We start from the raw sequence: 25,342 nt of genomic DNA, 5'->3' as shown, positions 1-25,342 counted from the left end.
TGGAACTCAGAGAACCACAAGGTAGAAGGGGAAGAACAAGGGAGGGGTCTTTATGTCAGAAGCAAAGACTGGGCTGGGTGCAGTGGCTCACGCCTGTAATCCCAGCACTTTGGGAGGCCGAGGCGGGTGGATCACCTGAGGTCGGGAGTTTGAGAGCAGCCTGACCAACCTGAAGAAACTTAGTCTCTACTAAAAATACGAAAATTAGCTGGGCATGGTGGCGCATGCCTGTAATCCCAGCTACTTGGGAGGCTGAGGTAGGAGAATCACTTGAACCTGGGAGGCGGAGGTTGTGGTAAACCGAGATCAAGCCATTGAACTCCAGCCTGGGCAATAAGAGCGAAACTCCATTTCCAAAAAAAAAAAGAAGCAAAGACTGTAACATGTTGCCATGCCTGTCTGCGTTCTTCCAGGCTAACACTGCTTTTAACAGATGGAATTTTCTTCTTAAAGAATGAATCCCCCAGGGGATTGTTGCCAGCTCCCTGCTGAACCACAGCAAGGCCTCTATGGGGCCCTGGGCCTGGCATCCCAGATGCTGCTTGGTTTTCTCTTTATAGCACAGGGATCATCCTGGCATCTCACATTTCCTAGCTTTCCCTTCCCAACTAGCTGCTGCTATCCCATCCTTGGGGAAGTAGACGGTTTAGCTTTGGAGGCCCTGGTGGATTCCAGGTTACAGCTGATATCCCTGAAATGCTGGCTCACTCTCGCTCCTATGGGGTAAGCCCAGCTGGTGCCCAGAGGACTTCTTCCCCAAGCCTCAGCCTGTGTCATCTGCCAGAGGACACAGTAGCAAACCCCATCCCCATGCATCTCCTAGAGCCATGTGGCAGGATAAGGAGACGCATAGGGCTGAAAGAAGCCCGTATCTTTTCTCATCCAGGTAGGTGGTGGGGACTCATGCCACAAGCAGAGAGGAGCAGGGTGAGCCCAGCATTTCCAGCTTCCTGGGACAGGCCTGGGAGTGGTGTGGGGTACTGCAGCCTCTTCTGTACCCTCAGCCTCTATCTCCTCCTCTTCCTTTTACTCCTCCTGCTCCCTGTCTTGGCAGCAGTTCTAATCCCAGTTATGCGCCAAGAGAAGTCTTCCTGCCTCCTCCAGACTCCTGGGAGGGATACCCTGATGACTGTAGCCCCACAGGGACAGCTCTTGCTGGCCACCCTGCCATCAGGCCATCCATCAACTGTGTCTACACATTGCCTGTCCCCAGGGAGCTCTGAGGGAGCTGACTAGCCATCTGTTCTCTTCCTGCACACAGATGTGGCCAGGCCCCCGGCTCCTCTCCATGGCCTGTTTAGAAGGCCCCAGGGAGACACAGCCCCTTGAGTTTCCCTCTCACATGGTGTGTGTCCAGAATGCTGTGTTCACACCTTCATGTGTCCTGGTAGCTGCGAGATGAGGTTCTGCTGGGAGCAGGGGTGAGCCACAGTGGTAGGGTAGACTTGGGGCCTGGTAGAAATCAACCAGCAGGCCTGGGAGAACAGCGTTTTCTACTGCCATCTACCTTCCACCTACCCGTCCGTTAGGGAAGCATTTGTTGAGCACTTACTGCATACCAGGTCCTGGGCTCCAGCGGTGAGCAGCACATAATCCCAGCCCCAAGGAGCTCATAGTTAGCAGGAAATATGGTCCAGCAGCAGACCATGACAGTACTCTCTGAGAAACTCAACCACAGGGGCCAGTCCTGGTGCTAGGAGTGCAGCAGAGGGGCTTCAAGTCCAGTCTTGTGCAAGCTGACATCTGGGTAGTAGATGAGTGAAGGGGAGGCAAGAGGAAGGGAAACGCTGTCACAAACACATGCCAAGGCCTAAAGTTATGGAGAGAGAATCACACATTTCAGGAATAAGGCTGGGAGACGGTGAGTGGGAAGGGAGTGTTGAGAGAAGCACTAGGAGGCATCCACGGGAGCCAGGTCACGGAGGCCCCTGTGAACCGTGCTGGGGAATGTGAACTTTAACCAAAGGGCACTGAAGCAGTTTAATCAGGGAGCAATAGGAACAGGTTTTAGGAAATTACTCTGGCTGCTTATGGAGCATGCTCTAGGGTGTAGCAAAGTTGGCTGTGGGGAGAGTGGTGAGGGAGTGATTGTGATCCCAGGAGAATGGATGGAGACCTGGACTCAGGTAGAGGCAGTGGGATGGAGGGCCATCTCAGACTTGAGCAACTGTCAGACTCTGGGGTCTTGGTGACCCACTGGTAGGGGACTGAGGGAGAGGAGGGGTCACGTGACCACCGGAGTACTGGGAAGATGCTACATTCTTTCCCCTTTGATTCCTTAGGGAAGGTTCTTGGGGGGCATCTGTATTTGGATCAGTTACTCTTAAGTTTGCTGAAGGCCAAGTGTTTCCTGAGTCTGGTGAGGTTAGGGGAGATGTTGGTAAAGTTGAGGATCTTAAAACCCCAGTTGGATCAAAATTCCCTCCTCCACTTCCATAAGTCTGGATGGGAAAGTCAAGTCCCACTGAGAAGGGGCAGAGGCCAGGCTGGAGACTAGAGCCTGGGAGAGGAGAAGGCCAGTCTGTCTGTATCCTCAGTGGGTCCATCCTAGGGGAGTCCCTTAGGACTAGGCATGTCCTCCTGCATCTGGAAGTATGGGACCTTTCTGCTGAGCTCAGAAAAGCCCCACCCAGCTAAACCCTGGCCAACGTGGTTGTCCTGCCATGAAGAGCCAGAGGTGCTGGCCGGAAAGCAAGGCCTCCTGAGCTTTTTTTTTTTTTTTTTTTTTGAGACAGGGTCTTGCTCTGTCACCCAGGTTGGAGTGCAATGGGGCAGTCTTGGCTTATAGGCTCAAGCGATCCTCCCGCCTCAGCCTCCTGAGAAGCTGGGACCATAGGCACACACCACCATACCTGGCTAATTTTTTTTTTTTTTTTTTTTTTATAATGGAGTTTCACTCTTGTTGCCCAGGCTGGAATGCAATGGCGCTATCTCGGCTCACTGCAACCTCCACCTTCCTGGTTCAAGCGATTCTCCTGCCTCAGCCTCCTGAGTAGCTGGGATTACAGGTGCCTGCCACCACGCCTAGCTAATTTTTATATTTTTAGTACAGATGGAGTTTCACCATATTGGTCAGGCTAGTCTCGAACTCCTGACCTCAGGTGATCCACCCGCCTTGGCCTCCCAAAGTGCTAGGATTACAGGCTTGAGCCACTCACTGCACCTGGCCCTCCCTGAGCTTTTGAGAATGTGGTGGGAAGGGAGAGGGGGTCTTTAAAGGAAGGCCTACCACTCCCTCCCAGCCAAGTCTAGTTGCTGTGGTAGGGGTACTTCCCCTGGTGAACTGAGAGGCTGCTAGTTGGAGGTTTTAGTGTGTGGGGTGGAGTTTCTAGTCAAAGGCTTTCAAGCTGTCGAGTTCCTCATGAGGTTGCCATGTTCATGTAAACCACCTCCACGCTCAGGTGGGTCTGGGAAAGGGCATGTTACAGTGGAAAGAGCATGGGCTTTGGAGCCAGAAAGACCTGGGTTCAGGTTTTACCAAAGTTATGACACCTTTCAGAGCCTCAGTGTTCACTTTTCCCTCAGTAAATATTTAATGAAGTTGACCTAAGGACTGGTCCTTAGCACTGTGCTGGCACTGGGGGATTAAATAAATAAAATATAATCTTTCCTTGAGGAAGTACAGACCTAAATAAAGAAATGCAAAGCTGCTATCGCAGAAGTCTGTGCAGGCATACAGTGGGGCAGGAGGAAGTTCTGCCTAGGGGAAAAGGGTGGCAATCAGGAGAGGCCTCCTGGTGGAAGTGACCTGTTGTCTCTATGAAATGGGCCTATTCTATCCTCCCAGAGGTTGAGAAGGTTAAGTTGGAGAAAGATGCATACCCAATGAATTCACTCCAATTACCTCTGAGAAGCAGGATAGAATTGCAGGCTGAAAGGAGATTTGCTTTTTATTCTGTGTATTTTGTGGGTCTTTATATAAGGTAAGCATGTTTATGTTAGGCAAGTTCACGTATGTGAGATGTTGGCAGGTGGTAAATGCTTAGAAACATTAGTACCCTTCCCTTCCCTGTGCCTGGTCTCTAAAGCCATCCAGGAAGGGTAATTTTGCAACTTCCTTAATTAATCCATCCTAGTGTTCACCCATCCTTGCTCCTGAGGTTTTCTGATGCTTTCGTCTGGACTTTTCCTGTAGCCCTAGCCTTATAGACAGCCAGCTAAAGGGAGAGATGAGCTTCTGGGTAGTTCCTATCCTTTTCTAGCTTATTAGAGGCCACCTTCTGGGGCCTGCAGGCTTGGCCATTGGTGGCCCTGCAGGAGACGAGCAAGTCAGGGTTGCCTGCATCTGGGAGAAGGACAGGGGAGCACTTTTGCTGCAGGGGAAACCTTAGACCCCTTTGTAGAAACTGTGTGAGCCTCATCAACCTTGTCCCTAGGGTACCTGGCTGCTGCCAGGAGTGGGGCCTGCAGGATTCCAAGGGAAGACTCAAAATGGTCATGCCTCCAGGTATGTCAGGCTGAGTTTGGAGCACTGGGCTTTCCTAGGGTCTTCTGGTGGTGGTGGAGCAGCTGTGTGCTGCCTGGCTCAGTGTTCTAGAATGCTTCTGTTCCTGATTTTACTGCAAGTGATCCTTGGAGTGTTTTTGCTTTGTTTTGTTTTGTTTTGCTTTGGGTTTTTGGTTTCTGTGTGTGTGTGTTTTTTTTTTTTTTAAAAACAGGAAATTTTTACTTCAATTTGTGCCAAAGCTTCAGGCACCCCTGGCATCTGAGTCTCACCATGTGAGAACCCTGGCTTGGGGGCTCAGTGAGGATCCCTATCTAAGTCCTTTAGGTAATGAAGGGCCGGGGACAGGTGTCAAGGGCACGGGGAGTGGTGGGTGAAAGGTCTTCGGGATTGTCTATCCTGGATTAGTGGGGTGCATGGGACTGTCAGGGTGGGGCAGTGGACTTGATCATTTCCAAGGCTCCCTTCTCTGTCCTTGGAGGCACCATTCTGCCTTCTTCCTCATGAGATGCTGGATGAATTGCAGCCCTAGAGTGCCCTGGCCACCCAGCCCGTGGTGGTGGGCACAGTACCCAGGCCGCATTGACCTGAGTATGGGTACACGACATGGTCATGGGTGCTTCTGTGGGCACAGCTTGGAGCCTTGGTGCAGGAGCAGGATCTTAAAGGTAGCCTGCCCTTGCCCCTTCCTGTCCTGGTCCCTTCCTGCCTGCCCTGACACCCCAAGTCACCATGCCCTCTGCTCCCTTCTAATCTCTCTTATTTACATTGGAATAGTTCTGGAAAATACCAGATATGCAAACACCCTGACTAGGGGTGGGTGGGGAGTAGGGTGAAGGGGAGTGTGTGGCGGGTGGGAACACAAGTATTTTAAAAATGCTGCAAATCTCTACAGCGTTTCCCAGAAACCACAGGCACGCGCTGCCTGCCAGCAGGGCTCCCACCACCCCACTGCACTAAGCTGCTGTATTCTCCTCACTGCAGTCTTGGGGGGACGGTGGGGACTGGTGACCCAGCTGAGGGGAGGGCTCCCCTGCTGCCTGGGCAGGCGGCTTGGCGCCTCCATTGTCAGTTCTGGGCAGCGGGTACGGTTGTGCCCCGGGCATCTGGCAGCACTGAGGCTGCCCACCATGCCAGACAGCCACTGCGAAAGAGCAGAGTGTTCAGGGCCCCCACCTCTGCTGTGCAGTTTGATGAGAGCAGCCGACAGAAGAGTCCTGCATGGCGTTTGGCAGCAGCTTCTGTTCTATTAAATACAGGGGACGGTGTTAGCAAAGCTTATTTTTTCAGTTGTGGGCTCTAGTTTGGTTGGGAAAGTATTTTCTTTCTTTCTTTTTTTTTTTTTGAGATGGAGTCTCGCTCTGTCCCCCAGGCTGGAATGCAGTGGCGCGATCCCGACTCACTGCAAGCTCCGCCTCCAGGATTCACGCCATTCTCCTGCCTCAGCCTCCTGAGTAGCTGGGACTACAGGCGCCCACCGCCACACCCGGCTAATTTTTTGCATTTTTAGTAGAGACGGGGTTTCACCGTGTTAGCCAGGATGGTCTCGATCTCCTAACCTCATGATCCGCCCGCCTCGGCCTCCCAAAGTGCTGGGATTACAGGCGTGAGCCACCGCGCCCGGCCTGGGAAAGTACTTTCTTAGACCTAGGTCACCCCTCGGACTCCCTTAATCTCCCGCCATATGTTCTCCAGAATCAGGGCATGACGTTCTGCCCTGGTGCAACTCAGCCTGGTTGCTTTGCACAAACTCTGGGCCAGGGCAGAATGTCAGGTGTTTGCTGGTGTTCGCCGGGTGTTATCTGTAGCGCTCAGTATGGTGCATAGTGCAGACACGTGCCCTAGGTGGTGTTTAATTGATCTGGGTAAGACTCAGCTGAGGCAGGGCACAATGGCTCACGTCTATAATCCCAGCACTTTGGGAGGCCGAGGTGGGCAGATCGCTTGAGCCTAGGAGTTTGAGACCAGCCTGGATAACATGGCAAAACACCATCTCTGCAAAAAATACAAAAATTAGCCGGAGGTGGTAACACATACCTGTAGTCCCAGCTACTTGGATGACTGAGGTGGGAGGATCCCTTGAACCTGGGAGGTTGAGGCTACAGTGAGCTGTGATTATGCCACTGATTATGTCACTCAACTCCAGCCTGGGAGACAGAGCAAGACCCTGTCTTGAAAGAAAAAAAAAAAAAAAAAAAAGACTGAGCTGAACAGGAATGCCTTGGGGGAAGGGCATGAAAAGTTCTGGCAAGGTGAGGATCACGTCTAACATTCACTGTAGGTTAGGCACTGTTCTCCGTGTTTTACATACATTCACTTATTTAATTTTTCTCAACAACCCTTTGAAGGAGGGATCATAACAATCTGTTTTAAAGTGAGGAAACTGCATTACTGAGAGGTTCAAGTTAAGCAAATTGCATAAGGTTGCACAGGTATTAAGTGACTCACCAGGACTTGAACTCAGGCCATCAGCTCTTGACTAATCTGCTGTATAGAGGAGAGGAAGGCAGTATCCGGATATCCGTATAAATCCACTGCCCAGCTCAGACCTTCTGACTCCTGCTGCCCTGTCACTAAAAGCCTCTTCACCTCCTTGTCATCCTTCCAGAAGGGAAGCCAGGAGTGACAGGCCTCTCCTGAGCTGTGGTGGTGTGCTGCAGAAGGGTGTGACCGTTGCTCTCAGTGTCTCCTGAGGGTTAGCCAGAGGAAGTGAGCCCAAGTGGCAGCAGGCAGGATTCAATCTTGTGGGAGCTGGGAGAGGGAAGGGTGGCAGAGGGATGCCTTAAGAAGAGAAGTGGCACCTGCCTTGGCAGCATTTGATGTGGTCCTCAGGAGTGGAGGGCCATATGCTAGATCTGGGAGTCTGGGACGTTGCCCCTCTCACCTTTTTGGCCTATACTGGCATGCCGGTGCTGATCTCCATAGCACTTGGGGTGACCGGATCCCTGCAGTGTCACCTCTGACCAAGAGCAGGCTCGCTGTGTTGCTCGAGGCCATGCTGTTGTTTCCTCTGTGTGTTGTGGAAAAACAGTGGCAGAGCACAGCCTGGCGGAGGGCCTGGCAGGGGTGGGGGCAATGCAGGCTTCTCACTGGCATTTACCCTTGAGCTCTGCTGTTCATTTTTTCTGTAGCCCCTTTCCGTGCCCACGCTTGTACACTTCTACACATTGGCTTCAGTTTGAATGTCACTTGCACCTGATCCTCCCAGACCATGTCAAGTTCCCACCCTGGCAGCACCCCAGCCTTCTCATAGCATTCACAAGATGGTAATTACTGAGTTATCTTATTCCTTCTCCAGTGCTGGAGCACTGCACAAGGGCAAAGGACATTTGTTGAAGGAAAGAAGATGGTTCTGTAATCAGGAACTAATTCTGTTCGGTCTTCCAGACCAGAACCAAAACTTTAGCTCAGTTTTGGTTCCTGGACCCCTCCTGCTCCAACTGGCCTTGGTGACTGGTCTGTAGGACCTTAGCGTGTCCCGTCTCCACCCACGGACTGTTTCTTGCATGCCTGGGGCCTGGCATCTCTCACAGGACTGGAGGAGAGGCAGCTCTGTGGGCATCCAGGAGCAGGAGCCTGGGAAGGGGGATCCTGGGGACAGGCTGCCTCCTGCCCCCACACAGGAGCCCGCATGAAGGTGCCAGGCTTGGGTGAGAAGAAGATTCAGGGTTACATGGGGGCTATGCAGTGTCTGGCCCAGACCTTGGAGGAATGTGCCTGTCTTACTGGCTGCAGGTCTCTGAGGGGCTGGAATGTGGCCCGGTGGGGCTTCCTCTTCCCTTCTGCTGCTCTCCCTGAACTGCCTTCATGCTGGAATGTCAGCAGGCTGGGAATTTTCACAGCAAGGATCTTGCCCAATCACAGCAATGGATTCCAGCTGGAGCCTGGGGACAGCTCCCACATGTCCCTACCAGGGAGGGGAGAGTGGGTGCTAAGGCAGCCCCAGTTGCTCTGCTCCTGGGGCCCAGGCTCGGCTCCCATCCCCTCTGGGAGACAGTTTTGGCTCCTGGAACCTTCCCACTCTGACTGGCCTAGGTGACTTGTCTGTAGGACCTTAGCATGTCCCTACTAGGCCACATCAGGGGGAACCTGGGCTTCTGGAGCTGTAGGGCTCAGGAGAGGGAGTGGGAGGCCTTGGAGCCCAGAGACTCCACCTCTGTGAGGAGAGAACAAGGCTGGCCATGTCCCACAAGGCCTTGCTACCTCTGGTGTGAACATGAGTCAGGGAGGGGAGCCGCCTCGGATTCCATCCTCAGGTGGGGCAAGGCCTCTGGTCGCGGGTTCTCTGGCCTCGGCTGGAGGTGGCCCTGCCGAATTCGTCACCTGTATCTGTCTGCTCCCCTGTGGGTCCCACAACACCTTCGGGGCCTGGTCCCCTCTCTTAATGACCTTTCCGGCTCCTGTGCCCTTTGCCCTCTGATCTCATTTCTGCTGGCTGCTCCCTCCCACTCCCATTTCTGCAAGGAGCTGACTCACTTCCTCCCTCCCTCCCCAGCTCCTCTCCCTGCCAGGCCCTGGGGCAAGCAGGGTCCATACAGCATGGCAGGTTCCTCCCAGGGAGCTCTTCTCTGGCAGCAGGACTGAGGCTGCCCCGGCCCTGGGGCAGAAGAGGGCTGCATGTGTGGTGGGGAGGAGGCAGGGCTCTGCGCTATAGGAAAGGTGAGATGTGGATGTCCCCAGAGCCTTGGTGCAATCAGGGTGGGATGTCAGGACACCTTGATGAACACTGCTCTGTGTCAGCCCCTGAGCCTGGTTCTGTGGAGGAGAAAGGCTGAAGATGGCACCCCTGTGATGACAGGGCCTATGCGTCTGCAAGGACAGAAGACATCTGCAGGAAGTTTGATCTCAGCCCTGGGTGGCATGGGCTAGAGGCCAAGCAGTGACAGCACCGTCAGGCAGCATGAGACTGTCATGACTCTCCGTGACACCCAGTTTCATGCCTGGCCCCAACACATCAAGGGGAAAGTATCTGGAGATTCCAGTAGAACCTTCCAGGGACATGGCGAGGGAAAGGGTCTAATACCATCTGCTTGTGCGGTTAGTTCTTCCTGCTGGGGGCCCTGCCTTCTGCCCCTGCCCCTCCCTCATGTGCGGACTGCTTTGGTTGTGGAGCTGACTGTAGAAGCACTGGGCTCAAAGCAGTAAAAGATTTCCTCCCTGGCTGGGCTGGCATCTTCTGCCTTGCCCTCCCCAGAGCTGTCCAGGCTGTGGGAGCTAGTGTGCCTGGCACTTCAGGCACGGGGGGAACCCAGCATGTGCTGAGCCTGGCACAGTCCTGCCTCCTCTCAGCAGGCACCTAGGTTCCCTAAAGGACATGGGCACAGGGTGGGTCGAGTCCCCACTCACTTGGCCATGCCTCAAGATCAACAGAGGCAAGAGGGAAACTGGGCCCCCTGCCTGAGAAGCCTGGGGAGACTGCTGTGGCCTGTCTTCCCAGAATCGGTGGCCAGCAAACATCCCTATTCCCCTTAGCACTTGGCTTTGCCTGGCAGAGCCCCGATTGCCCTGGCAGCCTGAGATTCTGGCCTCAGGATTTCTGAACAATAAAAGGGGTTTCTTGCTTAGATGAGGTGAGGGGCAGGCAGGAATGAAGCCTTCTCCTAGGGGTACCAGCCTGACCACCTCACCCCAAATGCCCTTGCCCTCCCTCGAGGGAGGCGAGTCACCCTGTGTGGTCACACCAAGACCTGTCTACACACCTCTCCTGGCACTGCCTAATCACTCCTGCCTCCACCCATTGTCACCTAACCTCAACCTGGGAAGAGAACCACAGAACTGGGCTCTGTGGCAGGACACCCAGCTTAGGAATGGCCCAGGCGCCACATACACATGTGCACATATTCTCTCTGTCTCTCACACACACACACTCTGTCTCTCTCACACACACACTCTCTCTGCAGAATGTAGAATGGGTTGTCCTTTTCTCCCAGACCCCTCCAGTTTCTGCCATTTGCTTCTAGCCCTTACCTTCTCTGTCAAGGGGAAAGCAGCTGGCTTCACGCCAGAGGACTTTGTCTCTGGGGTAGGGGAAACAGTTTTCCTGCTTTAATCAGGGCTTTGGGTTCCTACCCAGCCCGCTTGTCTTCCTTTGATGACTGATTTTGAGGTCTCTCTTCTGTGCCTCTGAAAGAGGGACCCATCCTATAAAGGGTCCTCTACCCTTTGTCCCACCCATTTTCTTCAAAATCCCAAAACTGCAGCTCTTTTCTAACTGTAGAAACAGATGTTTGTCAAATATGAAGTTGCTTGGAAGGGCTAGTTTTGGCTGCAGGAACTGCTTTCAGCTCATCTGGGGAGAATAGAGGAGGAGAGTGAGGGCCCCAGGCAAGGGCCCACAGGTCAGGAGTTGCGTGTGGTTACGAAGGTGTTGTTAACACAGTGCTAAGTATTGGCTACAGCTTGGCCTCTAGAGCCAGACTGCCTGGGTCTGAATCCTGGCCATGCTGCCTACTGGCTGAGTGATCTTGGGCAAATTATTTAATTCCTCTGTGCCTCATTTTCCTCATTTATAAAATGAGAATAATCATAGTAGTTTTAGTCCAGTGTGGTGGTTCATGCCTGTAACCCCAACACTTTGGGAGGTAGGAGGATCGCTTGAGCCCAGGAATTCAAGACTAGCCTGGGCAACATAGTGAGACAAGCCCAGGCAACATGGTGAGACCCCATCTCTATTAAAAATACAAAAATTAGCTGGGCATGGTGGTGTGTGCCTGTAGTCCCAGTTACTCAGGTGGCTGAGGTGAGAGGATCGCTTGAGCCCAGGAGTTTGCTGCAGTGAGCCATGATTGAACCACTGGACTCCATCCTGGGTGTCAGAGCAAGACCCTGTCTCAAACAAACAAGCAAACACAAAATAATAGTACTTTCCTTGTAAGGTTGTCTTGAGGATTAAATGAATCAATACATATAAACCACTTAGAGCAGTGCCTCAAAATAGTGCCTAGAGTCAGTGAGCACTGGCCAGGCACAGTGGTTCATACCTGTAATCCCAGTGCTTTGGGAGGCTGAAGTGGGAGGATCTCTTGAGGCTAGGAGTTCAAGACCAGCCTGGGAAAGAAGGTGAGACTTTGTACAAAGAGTGAAAATATTAGCCGAGTGTGGTGGTGCATGCCTGTCCTAGCTACTTGGGAGGCTGAAACAGGAGGATAGCTTGAGCCCAGGAGTTTAAGGCTGCAGTGAGCCATGATCACACCACCGTACTCCAACCTGAGTGACAGAATGAGATCCTGTTTTAAAAAAAAAAAAGTGAACATTATGATCGTCATAATTAATCTGTCTCTGGTACGTCAGGAAGCACGGGTGCCTGGTAGCTTGGTACCCACAGTAATGTCACAGGTGCTGTTCCTGTTAATGACTCAGCTCTGCTCTATTCTTTATTCTTGTCCTTACGCTGATGCTTTTGCCCAAAGTACCTTTCAGGTAGAGATGGGGAAGAGGCCCAAGCTTACTCAGGGCTTCACAGTAATCTTAGCGAGTGATTGCTTTGGCCTGAGTTTCCAATCTGCTCTGAAGTTTGATTCCAGTTTTTAAAATTGAGCTGCTTTCTCTGTGACTCCCTCCAATCAGATTCTTAGCTGATGGCAAGACCTCTGGAATACTAGGTGTCTTTCTACCCATTTGTTTTCCATTTGAACAAACTTACCCTACTTTTTGGTCTTTCTACAACTTATTTTGTTTATTCACACCTGTCTTGCTCCTGACAGCCCATTTAGATTAGGACTAAGCAGGAATTGACGCATAGAACAGAAAGACAGTCCTGACCTGCCAGTTCCAGGGTCTGTTCTCTGCTCCTACCACCACACATATGAGTGTCCCCAGACTCTCCCACTTGTAATTTTTACTGCAGCAAAACCTCTCCAATGAAGTCCCTGTGATGGAACGCAACAGTGGTCAGACCCGCCACTCTGTTCCTTTGCTCGTCTGTGGATGCGGGGCTAGGGGGCTTCTCTAAGCCTCCTCTCCAATGTATCAGGTATGTCCAGAGTCCATTCTCCACTGTGTCCTCCCCTTCCTACTCCTCCTTTGCTTCATCTAGCCAGTGATACAGGAAGGTGTCCAGTTAATGGGCCTCATTGCTCCATGGCAGAAATCCTGGCATGCCCTGGATGAGTCTTCATTGGCCTTATTTGCTGTTGAAAGTTCAGGATTCTATTGGGACTTCTGTCTCTATAGGAATACTAACATCAGATAAGTCCTGCAGCCGGTGGCTTGGGGAAGCCCTCAGGCCACTGCATTCCAGATGTCTTACTTGGCTTGGCCCAGAGAATGCAGAAACAAGGAACGATTGTGCGATTGTGCAGGGCACTGAGGGGCTTTCTCCCAGGCCTGGGACGCTTTGGGGTGGGGGCAGGTTTCCATTCAGCCTTGCTTCTGCTCCCAGCTGGGTATTAAATTGTGACTACAGTCCCCTCCTCCACCTCTTTTGGAGGCCTAGGGAACAAGGCAAGGCATGTGGGGATAGGAGTCTAAGCAGACTCTGGGATGAGGAAGGGAGAAAACAGCAGGTGGGCAGGGGCATCACCTGAAGGAGGCATTGGTAGAGGGACCAGGACACATTGAAAGGGAACCTCTAGACCAGACCTGCCCAACAGAACATTTTGCAAGGATGGAAATGGTCTGTAGTGCTGTCCAACTTAGTAGATACTGCACCTTAAATTTTATTTGATTTTTAATTTGTTCAGAAGTATCCTCATTGTTTCCATTTAACTGGAATTTTTTTTGAGACAGGGTCTTGCTCTGTCGCCCAGGCTAGAGTGCAGTGGCACCATCACAGTTTACTGCAGCAAGCTCTTGGGCTTAAGTGATCCTCCCACCTCCCACCTCCCCCTCCCAAGTAGCTGGGACCACACCTGGCTAATTAAAAAAAAATTTTTTTTAGAGATGGGGTCTCACTATGTTGCCCAGGCTGGTCTTGAACTTCTGCCTCAAGCAATCTTGCTGCCTAGACCTCCCAAAATGTTGGGATTATGGGCATGAGCCATCACACCCGACCAACTTCAATTTGAATAGCCACTCATGGCTAGTAGCTACCATATTGGACAGTACGGCTCTAAACAGCTCCCAGAAAGAAACAGTTGGGTGTTCTTGAAGGTTTATTTCCTCTTTCAGAGTTCCCCTGGTGAGGCAGGGGATGGTGGCATTTCCCTTCCTCTCAGGAAGGAAGATCTGTCCTCTCAGGCAATTTCTACACCTCACAAGCTCTGGAATCCTGATGCCCCAGGGCCAGCAGGTCCCTGGCTGTGTGCCACCACAACTGGGGCAGCGCTTCCTTTCCTTGCCAAGCATGTCTTCTGCCCAGCTTTGTAACACACAGGTGCTCACATGCCCCAGTGGATTTGGCCCAGGCAGTGAGCGCGGAGGTGGTGGATTGGTATGCAAGGTAGAAGCTTTTGCTTCTTCCTGTTTCTATGGACATAGGGTTTGTACTTTATTTTTACTTCAAAGGGTTCTAGAAACAGGCCCAATAGGGGCTTCAGAGGTGAACACACATATTCTCAAATATTTATTGGATGTCCAGTGTTAGGAGGAACCAGAGGCTTGTCTAGAGGAACTTCTCTGACTTTGAGAATAAGCACCACAGGCCTCCATCTCACACCCAGGAAGACCTTACTGATATTTTATTTAAATTGCTGTGACTGACCCTTAAGCTGGTTTCCTTTTTTTTTCTTCTGTGGAAATGGAGAAGAGTTGTCATTTATATGAAAAAGAGAACAATGCTTCATTATGTTTATTCCCTCGTGTCTGCCAGAGGGGGTGGGGAGGAGAACATAATGCATGTGGTACATTTAGGAGACCCAGAAGTGACCCAAGTCCTGATGAGATGTGGGGCAGGGCTGTGGAGGATTTTGGGAAACTATCCTCAAGGCTGGCTCATGGCTTTGGGCCTTGGGGAAGCTTGGCAAAGCAGAGGCAATTTGGAAATCCCCAGCCGCCATGAGAAACTCCCCAGCAGCTGAGAGACCTCAGAGAGCAGCAGGCCTGCTGCCGGGCCAGTCAGCTGGTCCCTGCAGTTTGCCGCATATGCCTGCCTAGTCTTTGGGGATTGACTCTGGGTCTTGGCAGAGAGGACAAGCCCAGGCGTCCGTACTTGGGCTCTGTGCCCAAAAAGGTGTGGTGGCACATGGCTCTGAGCAAACCGATGGGTGTGCCAATGCAGGGACTGGGTGGGTGTAGGGGCTGGGGGGAGTGCCAGAGCCCCAAGCCTCAACGACCACCTCTGGGGCAGTGATTTGTGGCTCGCCATCCCAAACCCACTGATCTTCCTGATTGCTTGTCCTGGGCCCCTCTCTAGAACAGACTCAAGGCCTTCCTGGCGTCTTTTGACCTTGCATTCATGTATTCATTCATTTATTCCATCAGTAAGCATCTACTGAATGCCTGCTAAATGTAGGAACTGTTTTAGGTTAGGGATAGAGCGGTGATAAAAACAAAGTGGGCGCCGAGCTCATCCCTGCCTCTTCTTGCCCTACGCATCCTGGGGACGGCGAGAGGCCATCTTGCCACCGCTGACCCCTCGGGCCTGAGCTCCCGGGGGACGCCTCCTGGGGGCGGGGCCCGGAGGCCGGCCAGGCGGAGGTGAAAGCCCGCGGCCCTAGCAAAGCGGGAGGGTAGATGAAAAGGTGGCTGCCACCCTCTGCCGGGCGCCAGCGGCGCTGCAGGGCGGAGCTTCCGGAACCCCAGGCGCATGTGCTGGGCCTGGCCCCACCCCCTTGGCCCCGCCCAGGCTCCGGCTGGCCGGTGGGCAAATCCAGGAAGTGTGGCCCGGGGCCTGGGGCTGACTCGGGCCTCACAGACCCTGATCCGTGCGTAGGGTGCTGAGTGGCTGCGCTGGCCCTGGGCATGCACCGTTGGCCACTCCAGGTTTCCTCTCAGCCCTCCTTCTCCTCTCTGAGACCATCCCTAGGCTTCTTAAAGGGAGTCTGCCCTCTACCCCTTCAGAATCCACTGGCCTTCGGCACCCGGTAGAATTTCATAAAAAATCTTGTCACCTCAATACCAATCGCTGTCTCCTAACACTGCTGTTTCATACGAGATGACATTTTGTTACACACACACACACACACACACACACACAAAGGAATAAAGGATAATTCCTCCCAAGAAAGGGAAGGGATTTCCCTTCTTGCGCTGGCATTTTCTTTGAGACAGTGTAGACTCTAGTACTGGCCCTAGGGCTGGCGCTGAGGACCTCTGAAGTGGTCATCCAGGAAGTGCACCTGCCACCCTAGTGGCTGGGCCCTCCCACCCCAAAAGCAAGTGCTCCAGGCCCTCCTGGCCCTGAGCTCTGAGTGCTTTAAACAGGACTCTCCCCAGCTCCCTAAATAAACAGTTCTGTTACTGACACTTTACACACCACAACTTTGTAATACAAGGATCATATAATTCGTACCCATTTATGGCAACAGTGTTTATAGACTTTTTCTTTTTTTTCAGGAGTTTTGATTTACAGGGGAACTAGAGGGACAAATGGGGTCAGAGAAGTATTCTTTTGTTAAGATATATTTTGTTAAGATATATCTTAACAGTGAGATATATCCTAACAAAATACATCTTCCCAAGCTTGAAACCTTGGTATCTTTCCTTCCTTTTCTCAATCTCCACCTACACCCGCTCGTGCCCATTTCCCATCCTTCCCCAAATAGTCACCAAGTCCAACTTATTTTTCTCTTGGATCAGCCTCTCTTCCCTATCAACTGCCAGAATCCTAGGCAGACCCTTCTCACCTCTCATTTGGTATCCCTTTTACCTTGACTTCCTTTTTTTTTGGTCACCCAGGCTGGAGTGCAGTGGCATGGTCATAGCTCACTGTAACCTGTAACCTTGAACTCCAGGGCTCAAGTGATTGATCCTCCCACCTCAGCCTCCCAAGTAGCTAAGACTACAGTTGCATGCCACCACGCCTGGCTAATTTTTAAATTTTCTGTAGGCGGGTCTCTCTGTGTTTCCCAGGCTGGTCTTGAACTCCTGGTCTGAAGTGATCCTCCTGCCTCTGCCTTCCAAAGTTTTGGGATTCCAGGTATGAGCCACAATGCCTGGCTACCTTAACTTTCTAATGTTTTTTCTCCTTCCAGCCTCCTTTCTCCTCCTCTTGCATCCTGTTAGCTCAGCATTTTTTTTTTTTTTTCTTTTTTTTAGGCAGGGTCTCTCACTCTGTCACCCAGGCTGGAGTGCAGTGGTGTGATCATGACTCACTGCAGCCTTGACCTTCCCCGGGCTCAGGTGATCTTCCCACTTCAGCCTCCCAAGTAGCTGGGACCACAGGCATGCCACCACCACACCCAGCTAATTTTTGTGTTTTTTGTAGAGATGGGATTTTGCCATGTTGCCCAGGCTGGTCTTGAACTCCTGAGCTCAAGCAGTCTGCCCTCCTCGGCCTTCCAAAGTGCTGGGATTACAGGAATAAGCCACCATGCCTGACCTGCTCAGCATTCTTAAGTCACAGGTTAAATCATGCCCCATCACTCTCCAGAAACTTGTTATGCCTCCCATTGTTTTCCAGGCAGGTGGTGGTGTGTAAGGAGCTGGGCTCTGGAATCTGAACAACCTGAGTTCAAATCACCTGGCCGGTCACAATCTGTGTGATCACAGGCAATTATTTAACCTCCGTAAACCCCGTTTCCCCATTCCACAATCCCCCTTTTCATTACCTTGCAGGGTTTTGAGAGGAAAACGAGTAGCACTGTGCCTGGCCATGGCTAGTGCTCGGTGTGTGCCTTCTTGTTCCTTAGACTGCCCACCTTGCTTTCATCTCAGGTACAGCTCTTTCAGGTGGGAGTAACAGAAAGCCCAGCTCAACTGGCTTAAAAAGATATGCATTGTCACCAATATCTGAAAAGTCCAGTAGTAGAACTGGCTACAGGCTCAGCCTTATCTGGAAACATTAACAGTGTGACCAAGACCTGACCTTTTCTGTCTCTCACCCCATCTTCTCGGCAGGCTTGGTCCTCAGACAAGTAATGGCAAAATGTCACAGCCCCAGGTTCTAGTTGTGTGGATAGAGAAGTGTGACTCTTTGAATAATCCCAAAGTTTCATTATGTATCCTTGAAACTGATTGGGTCACATGCCCTCCATGAACCTATAGCCTGAGGATATTCTTATTGGCCAGGGCCAAGTCATGTGCTGGAGTGGGTCCCCAGAGGGGAAAATAGGGTGCTATAATCAGAGGATGGAGGAATGGGTGGCGGGCAGCAGAAACAACATACATCCACTATATACACCTGCTTGATTTGAGACCCAGCTTCCTTCCCAGCTTTATCCCGCCTTGGTTTCCTATATGTGTCATACATTTCTTCCAGACTTACTGTCCATATCTCATGCTTTTCCACCTCTTTGCCTTTTTATTTTATTTTATTTTATTTTATTTTTTTGAGACAGAGTCTCTCTCTGTCGCCCAGGCTGGAGTGCAGTGGCGCAGTCTCAGCTCACTGCAACCTCTGCCTCCCGGGTTCAAGTGATTCTCCTGCCTCAGCCTCCCAAGTAGCTGGGATTACAGGCACATGCCACCACGCCCGGCTAATTTTTGTATTTTTAGTAGAGATGGGGTTTCACCATGTTGGCCAGGCTGGTCTCGAACTCCTGACCTCAGGTGATCCGCCCGCCTCGGCCTCCCAAAGTGCTGAGGTTATTGGCGTGAGCCACCATGCCTGCCTGGCCCCTTTTTGCCTTTTCTTACACTACTTTTTCACCCTGGAATTCCCTTCCTACCTCATTACCACATTATAACATTTCTCTCTTTCACTGGCCTAGCTCCAAGCTGTCTGTAAGCTGTCTGCCTAATTCCCTAACTGGAACATTGATGTCCCTGTTGGAGCACTGAGCACATTCTGACTTGAATTTTAATTATTGGGGTACATTTGTTACTTCCTCTGCTGGTCTGTACATTTTTTAAAATCAGGAAATATTTAGTTGAAAACAATAACTAAATCATCTTTCACTGAGTCACTCAAATGTGCCTCGTATTGTCTCTGAGCAGGGCCCAGTGCTAGGTGAGTGCCGGGGATAGAGCAATGAGCAACACACAACCTCTGCGTCAGGAAGCTCAGTCTGTGGTGGGGAAGCTGAAAAAGAAGCAGGCACGGTGCTTCCCCACAGTGTTCACTTTGAGGTATTACAGTTCACAGCTAGTTGAATAAGTGAACGACTTCCTCCAGCCCTCAGAGCCTCCTGTCTGGCCTGCCCCCAGCTCTGCTTAGCTACTCTGCCTGGTCAAGTGCCTGAAACAGAGCCAAAGACCTTGCACTCACCCACACCACCAATGTGGGAGAATAGAGCAGTTGAAGTTGTCACCACACATGGAGATCCCCTTGTTCCCCACTGTATTCCAGCCCGCTTATTGTGCATGCACCATTCAGATCAGTTGGTTAAATCCATATGGATTTTCGTGGAACGCCTGTTGTGTGCCTAGTGCTGGGGAACGGGATGGGATATAAAGGAAGTAGGAAATAGTCCTAGCTCTCCAGGGAGAGCAGGCTTAAACATTCAACACGAATTGATTATCATTCAGAACATTAGTTATGCTGTATAGTCATGGCACGTGGACAGTAAACTTCAATAAATTCAACTATATGCTTATATAAGAAACTATATTACTGTAGCCTAAAATTATAAAAATTATGTTTTGTGTGTTTTTACTATATGCTGTACATGACTATTATGCTTTCCTGCAGCAATACTATATCAAATGGCATACCCAAAATCATGTGTACTGTACTTTGTGAGCAGTTTAAGGGATTTTCAGGAGTTTTAGACCATATTCTATTTTTGCCTTACATACTGACTTTGGAATCTAACCCCATATAGTGTGTGACTCCACTGCATGTAATAGAGCACCATATTGAGTATAACCAAGAACCATATGTATGTAATGTGTTGAGGTGTAGACAGTGAGTGCTATGGTTTATGATAATAATGATATTAATAATTTAATAAGTATAATTTGCCAGGCCTCATGTCAGTTGCTTTACATGTACTGCCTGTTCTATTCTTACAACAGCCTCATAAGGTGGATATCATACTATTTTAAAGCCAAAAAAGTAGAAACTCTAAGAAGTCAAGTAACTTTCCCTTAGGTCAAGCAGCAAGAAAGAGGCTGGGATTCAGACCCAGGTGTGTCTGGCTGCCGAGTCCACGTTCTTTGCATTGCCAGGTGGGTCTTGGGTTTCAGGGAAGGCTTCATAAAGAAGGTGGGAGTTGAGATGGGCCTGGAGAGATGCAGAGGGTCAGCCAAGGTAGAGTCACATTCATAAGGAATGGCTCTGGTGGTGACAAGGGCAGGCAAATGAGGGAGAGCCAGGCTGGCTGGGAAGAGGGAGAAGAGACTAGAAAAGTAAAAGTAAAGTCTGAGGAGGGGCCAGATTATAGCTTCTGACTGTCCTTGGAGGCAAGCTGAGGGGGTTGGGGTGGCCTGGCTGGCTATGGGAGTGCCCACATGACCTCTGGAGCCATCAGTTAGACTCATCGAAGAAACAGACCGTGCCCTGAGATTGCACCATGCTTTGGGCAGCAGAGGGACTAGCTGTGGTTGCATATGAAGCTGAGTGGAGGAGTGGAGACAGGCACACTGACAGGCGAGTGACAGCTGATGGCCTAATGAGGTCGGGGACAAAAGAATTAAAAAGCAGACATATGGCCACAAAGGGTGCCTGGCCTTCCTAATATAGGCATATGCAAGGCTTCAGCATGGTGGTGCCTAAGAGGGGCTGGTGCCCTTGGAGAGAGGCTGGGGCATTGGTGGGGCAGAAGCCAGGCTTCTATAGCCAGGCCAGGAAGTCAGGAGTCGTCATGGTGGAGATGGCGTGCCCTTCAGTACAGGATGGAGCAGAAATGGATTGGGTTCAAGAAGGAAAGCTCAAAGTTTGAGATCTTTGAGATGAATTAGAGGTGTTGTACTTAAGGAAACAGGGTATATATGTTGGTTATTTTTAGGATTATAAATAGTATAGAACTTAGAAAATGACTTAAATCTTTTATCCCTTAAAAAGGGTAGGCTCCAGTTACCTGGAAATTTTGCTTACAATGCCTCATTTTTTCCCCCGCTTATGATCATAGGTAGATAATAATAGTTAAAATGTATTAAGGCCAAATATGGTGTCTCACGCCTATAATCCCAGCACTTTGGGAGGCCGAGGCAGGTTGATTGCTTGAGCGCAGGAGTCTGAGACCAGCCTGGGCAACACAGGGAGGCCCCATCTGTACAAAAAATATATATATAAAACTTACATGGTGGTGCATGCCTGTGATCCCAGCTACTAGGAAGGCTGAGGTGGGAGGATGGGCTGAGCCCAGGAGATGGAGATTTCAGGGAGCCAAGATAGTGCCGCTGCACTCCAGCCTGGGCCAAAGAGCAAGACCCTGTTTTTTTATTTTGTTTTGTTTTGTTTTAAGTATTGAAAATGAATGTGCTGGGCGCTGTTCTCAGAGCTATGTATGTACTAATTCTTTTAACCCATGTATTAACCCCTCGTGGTAGGTGCTGTTATTTTCCCATTTTATAAATAAAGAAATAGAAGCACAGAGGCTGGGCATGGTGACTCACACCTGTAATCCCAGCACTTTGGGAGGCCGAGGCTGGCGGATCACTTGCTGTCAGGAGTTCAAGGTCAGCCTGGCCAAAATGGTGAAACCCCGTCTCCACTAAAAATACAAAAATTAGCTGGGTGTGGTGGCGCATGCCTGTAATCCCAGCTACACAGGAGCCTGAGGCACAAGAATCGCTTGAATCTGGGAGGCGGAGGTTGCAGTAAGCCAGATGGAGCCACTGTGCTCCAGCCGACAGAGTGAGTGAGACTCTATTTCAAAAAATAAAATACAAATGAAAAGAAGTTGAAACACAGAGAGGTCAAGTTGTGTAGTTTACTACGTGGAAGAGCCAAGATTAAACCGGGCCATGTGGCCCTGGAGGTCACACTCCTAACCATGGTATGCTGTGAATCATTCCTTTCAAGCCGTGCCTCTCAGAATTTAATGTGCCTCAGCATCACCTGGAAGCCTAGTTAAAACACAGATGCTGCACCCCATATCCAGAGTTCTTGGTTCAGCAGGTCTGGGTCAGGTTCCTGGAATTTGCATTTCCAACAAGTCCCCAGGGGATGCCCACACTGCTGGCCTGAGAACTTGGAGAACCAAAGCCCTTTCACATACATTATGTACCAGTCTCAGACTGGTTGGGTAAGAGTCAGTACAGGTGTAATCCTCATTTTACAGATAAGGGAAATTTAAGTCACCTGTCTGTGTTCACGCAGCTAAGTCATTCATTCATTCACTCATTCATTTAACAAATGGACATTTCTGTGCTAGGCCTTATGCTGGCCTTAGAGTCTTGCAGTTCTCAGCCTTGGCTGCATGTAAGAATCACCTGGGGAGCTTTTATCCATAAAAAATCCCAGTGCCCGGCCGGGCGCAGTGGTTCACGCCTGTAATCCCGGCACTTTGGGAGGCTGAGGCAGGAGGATCACGAGGTCAGGAGATTGAGACCATCCTGGCTAACACGGTGAAACCTCGTCTCTACTAAAAATACAAAAAATTAGCCGGGCATGGTGGTGGGCGCCTGTAGTCCCAGCTACTCAGGAGGCTGAGGCAGGAGAATGGCGTGAACCCGGGAGGCGGAGCTTGTGGTGAGCCGAGATCGCGCCACTGCACTCCAGCCTGGGCGACAGAGCAAGACTCAGTCTCAAAAAAAAAAAAAAATCCCAATGCCCAGGCTCCCCCTCCCAGACCAATTATGTCAGAAACTGAGAGGGAAAGGGTGGGCTCCAGGCATCGGTATTTTTTTCAAGTTCCCCAGTGGATTTCAGTGAGCAGCTGAGGCTGGCACCATTGTTCTAAGTAGCCACTGGAGATGGGAAGACCTGCGACACTGCATGTGCTTCAGAAGGGCCAGATGCTTCCCCTGGGGAGACATCCCATTCCCTAGAGAGCAGGACACAAGCACAGCACCATGTCCTAAGAGTCTGTATATGTGACTATATGACAGTGAGACTTGGACAGTGCATGGCAGGTAGGAGGCAGAGCTGGGTTTCCGTCCTCTCTGGCAGTGCTTACCAATCTTTTCATGGAGAAAGTCAGACAATTTATAGAACCAATGGCCCTTAGAGCTGGCCAGGGGCAAGAATCATGGGGTGTATGCCAGACTGGTTAGGAGGTGATTCTGTACCAGGGCTTCCTAGCACCACCCCCACCTTTTTTTTTTTTTTTTTTTTTTTTCCCTGAAGAGGAAGAGGGAAGCAATGACTGTTTCCTTTTTTCTGCAGAGCTGACAGCTTCTGAGACTTGCACTCCCTGTCTTTTGGCCCCTTCCCATTCTGTTCTCCAGCTCCCATTTCAGCCTCTCAGCGGGTCCCTAGTCCTGGTCTAAGCATCCCATGGTGCTAACTGGAGAACCAGGCCAGGATTTCTCCTCACAAGAAACACTGGCTTTTCACAGGCAGCCGTCGCTCATTGGCCAGACACCCATGACTTCCTCTGTCTGCAGGGCTGAGGCCCACCCCACCCTCCTCTCTGCCTGTGCAGTTCCTGGCATGTGTGGAGGGGAGAGGGATGTAAACGTAGAGAGTACTATTGATTCTCTGCATGTCCCCTGTGTACTGACGGCAGTGGGGCAGTAAGTGGGCCTGCCCGTGTGGGTCTCTGCTCTTGCCAGAACTTACAGGACTGTGTGCGGCTGCTGTTTGGGCACAGTGTGCAGTGGGCCCCATGTGTTGTCTTGGATGTGACGTTAGTGGCTGTCTTGGCCTCTGCCGCAGTAATTAGATGGCTAGGGTAGGCCTATGATTTGGGTGTTCTCAAGAATACTGGGTTGATTGAATGTTTGTGCATGCTGGTGTGTGTGTATACGTGTACATGTATGTGAGTGCGCATGTGCTTGTCTCAAGTTTGGCCTGTGGGGCCGGGGGCTGCAGGTCTCAAATTCCTCTGCTATTTTTAGGAGCCATATCAGCCCAGCTGTCCCGGAGCTGGGGTGTGTGTCCATAGACAAGTCTCACCCTCCCTGTCCTTGCCCTAACCCCCCAACACTGCCTGCCGCCCACCCCAATGGCTTTACCCTAAGAGCCTTCTCCTTCCCTTCCACACACACTGCTGTATCACCGTCTCCCTCCTGGCATACCTGATACCCGCAGTCCTCCGGGCTACTGGTTCCAACCGGGGCTGGGCAGCTCTGGACGGGAGGGGCTGGGGAGAGGGCGGGAACTGGGCGGGGCCAGAGCCTGTGCTATTTTGAGCTGCTAACAGAGCCAGAGCAGCATCAGAGCGGAGTCTCCTTGCTCTGGGCTGCTCCAGGCCAGGCCATGCGGGTGAGTGTCCCTCTGACCCCCTACCCTGGAAATGTCCCAGGCTCCTCATGCTATTTCCTCATTTAGGAAAGGAGGGACCTTTTTGTGATTTCCCCAGATGTGGCTGAAGTAGGTGGGGAGAGGGGTGGGGCCGCCTTGGGGCTCCTCTCGGAGCTTCTTGGTAAGAAGGGAGTTACCCAGCCCCGGAAGCCTCAAAAACCCCTCCGTGGCTAGGAGCAGGGCATCCTGGGCCTGACTCATGACTTCAGGAGTTTTGGAGGGGCACTGTCTTCTGAATCTCAGTTTCCTGAGGTTGCATCCACCCCCAAGGCTGTGACATGCCTTCCCCACCAACCATTAGTGCTTTTTTGGCCTTCCTTCCTTAGAATGCTATTTTCTTCCAAAGCCCCAGCCTCCCCAGCACCCAAGGTCTTCGGTAGTCTTGTCTCTGCATTGTTGGTGGTATAGCCCTCTCCTCTCTTCCTCCTTGAGAGGGGATGGTCCTTGGAGTTGTCAAGGAGCACCCGTTCTCAATGTCCCCAAAAGTAGTCTTAGCATGGCCACCTCCATTTCTGTGCATAGGACACTTGCAAGGGGCACAGATGGTGTGTCGGGGATTCTCTGACTGGCCCTAAGTCTCTTTTTTAGTAGAGATTACTCCAGATAAGTAAGTTCCTTAAAAAAGAAGGTGAGGAGAGGCATAGTTGCTCCCAGTCCTTTCCGTTCCTCTGACTCTACCCCTCCCAGCCACCAAGGGTAAGGTTTTCAGTCGTGTCAGCAGTTGGCAGAGTATGTGGGCTGGCCTGGTGCGGAGGTGCATCAGGAGCCTAAGATGTGCCCGTGAGCACTTGTATCTCTTTCTGCTCAGGACTGCCCTGCCTCAGCCCCCAAACTGGCACCAGGGCTGAGTTGTGTGGGCAGTATGCCCGGGGGTGGGGGAGAGGTCAGAGAGACCTCCTCACCCTGAGAGATGGGTGCTTCCTGGTCTATGTTACTCTCCCCCTGCCATCCCCGGGCCACTAGCACCAGGTCACAGATTCAGGGCCATGCACAGTGATATCCAAGCAGACAGCGAAGTGCCCTGCAGAGGGGCAGTGAGCATCCCCAGGGAAGGGAGGCCTCCAGCAGGTCCAGTTGTTGGAGGAGGAAACCAAGACCCTTCTGCAACTGCAGTTGCGGCAGGAAGCCATTCTAGTGCACCTGCTTCCTCTGGGCTGGCCTGCAGTGAGGCGGGTGCCCGCCTGCTTTCTGTTCCGCCCTGGGGCTGGGGAGGGCTCTGGCTGGAGGCTGCACTGCAAGGGCCAGGTTGTCCCTGCCAAGCTCGTCTCCCCCTCCTCCTCTTCTGGTAGCATGGCCTTCAGTTCATTCCCTAGAGAGCTTCCCTTCCTCTCAAGCAGTTCCATGTAAAGCATATTCAGGTCGGTGGGTGGAGGGGCGGGTCATCATTGGGAATCCCTGCTTTCCTCCCAAGCTGCTGTTCTGGCAGCTGATGTAGAAGGACAACAGTGCAGGTGAGCCAGGGGAGATGGAGGGTAGGGCATGCCTCCATCCCTTAAAGTGAGCAGTGGAGGTCTCTCGCAGGAGACCTGAGTGTGAATCCCAGATCTGCCACTTGCTGCTGTGAGGCT

At 51.5% G+C, this 25,342-nt stretch overlaps 1 protein-coding gene and 1 long non-coding RNA gene across 25 annotated transcripts in view; one reads left to right on the top strand and one right to left on the bottom strand.

Moving 5' to 3' along the window:
• LOC105476534 (myosin XVIIIA) overlaps positions 1-25,342 on the top strand; it is a 105,851-nt gene that overhangs the window by 16,497 nt on the left and 64,012 nt on the right. For 2 of the 23 annotated variants that reach the window (XM_071082596.1, XM_071082590.1), the window contains exon 1: positions 23,676-23,735. The exons of 20 other annotated variants lie outside the window; for them this stretch is intronic. Coding sequence is in view for 1 of the 3 variants with exons in the window: in XM_011732688.3 (XP_011730990.2) it covers positions 23,730-23,735 (6 nt within the window). In the remaining 2 variants the exon portion in view is untranslated. Of the gene's footprint in view, positions 1-23,661; positions 23,736-25,342 lie in introns of those variants that run through there. One more of the 23 variants, XM_011732688.3, reaches the window with a different exon arrangement.
• Positions 1,656-23,744, bottom strand: LOC105476529 (uncharacterized). Of its 2 annotated transcripts, none has more exons than XR_984119.3 (3): positions 23,549-23,744; positions 6,893-7,454; positions 1,656-1,743 (listed from the first exon to the last, which is right to left on the bottom strand). It is a non-coding gene; the product is annotated as an uncharacterized lncRNA (long non-coding RNA). The 2 variants fall into 2 exon arrangements; XR_011615567.1 differs by lacking the exon at positions 1,656-1,743 and adding an exon at positions 4,643-5,690.

The sequence above is a fragment of the Macaca nemestrina genome, chromosome 17, assembly GCF_043159975.1.
Source record: "Macaca nemestrina isolate mMacNem1 chromosome 17, mMacNem.hap1, whole genome shotgun sequence".
Lineage (NCBI taxonomy): Eukaryota > Metazoa > Chordata > Mammalia > Primates > Cercopithecidae > Macaca > Macaca nemestrina.
This window is presented reverse-complemented; position numbering and strand designations above follow the sequence as displayed.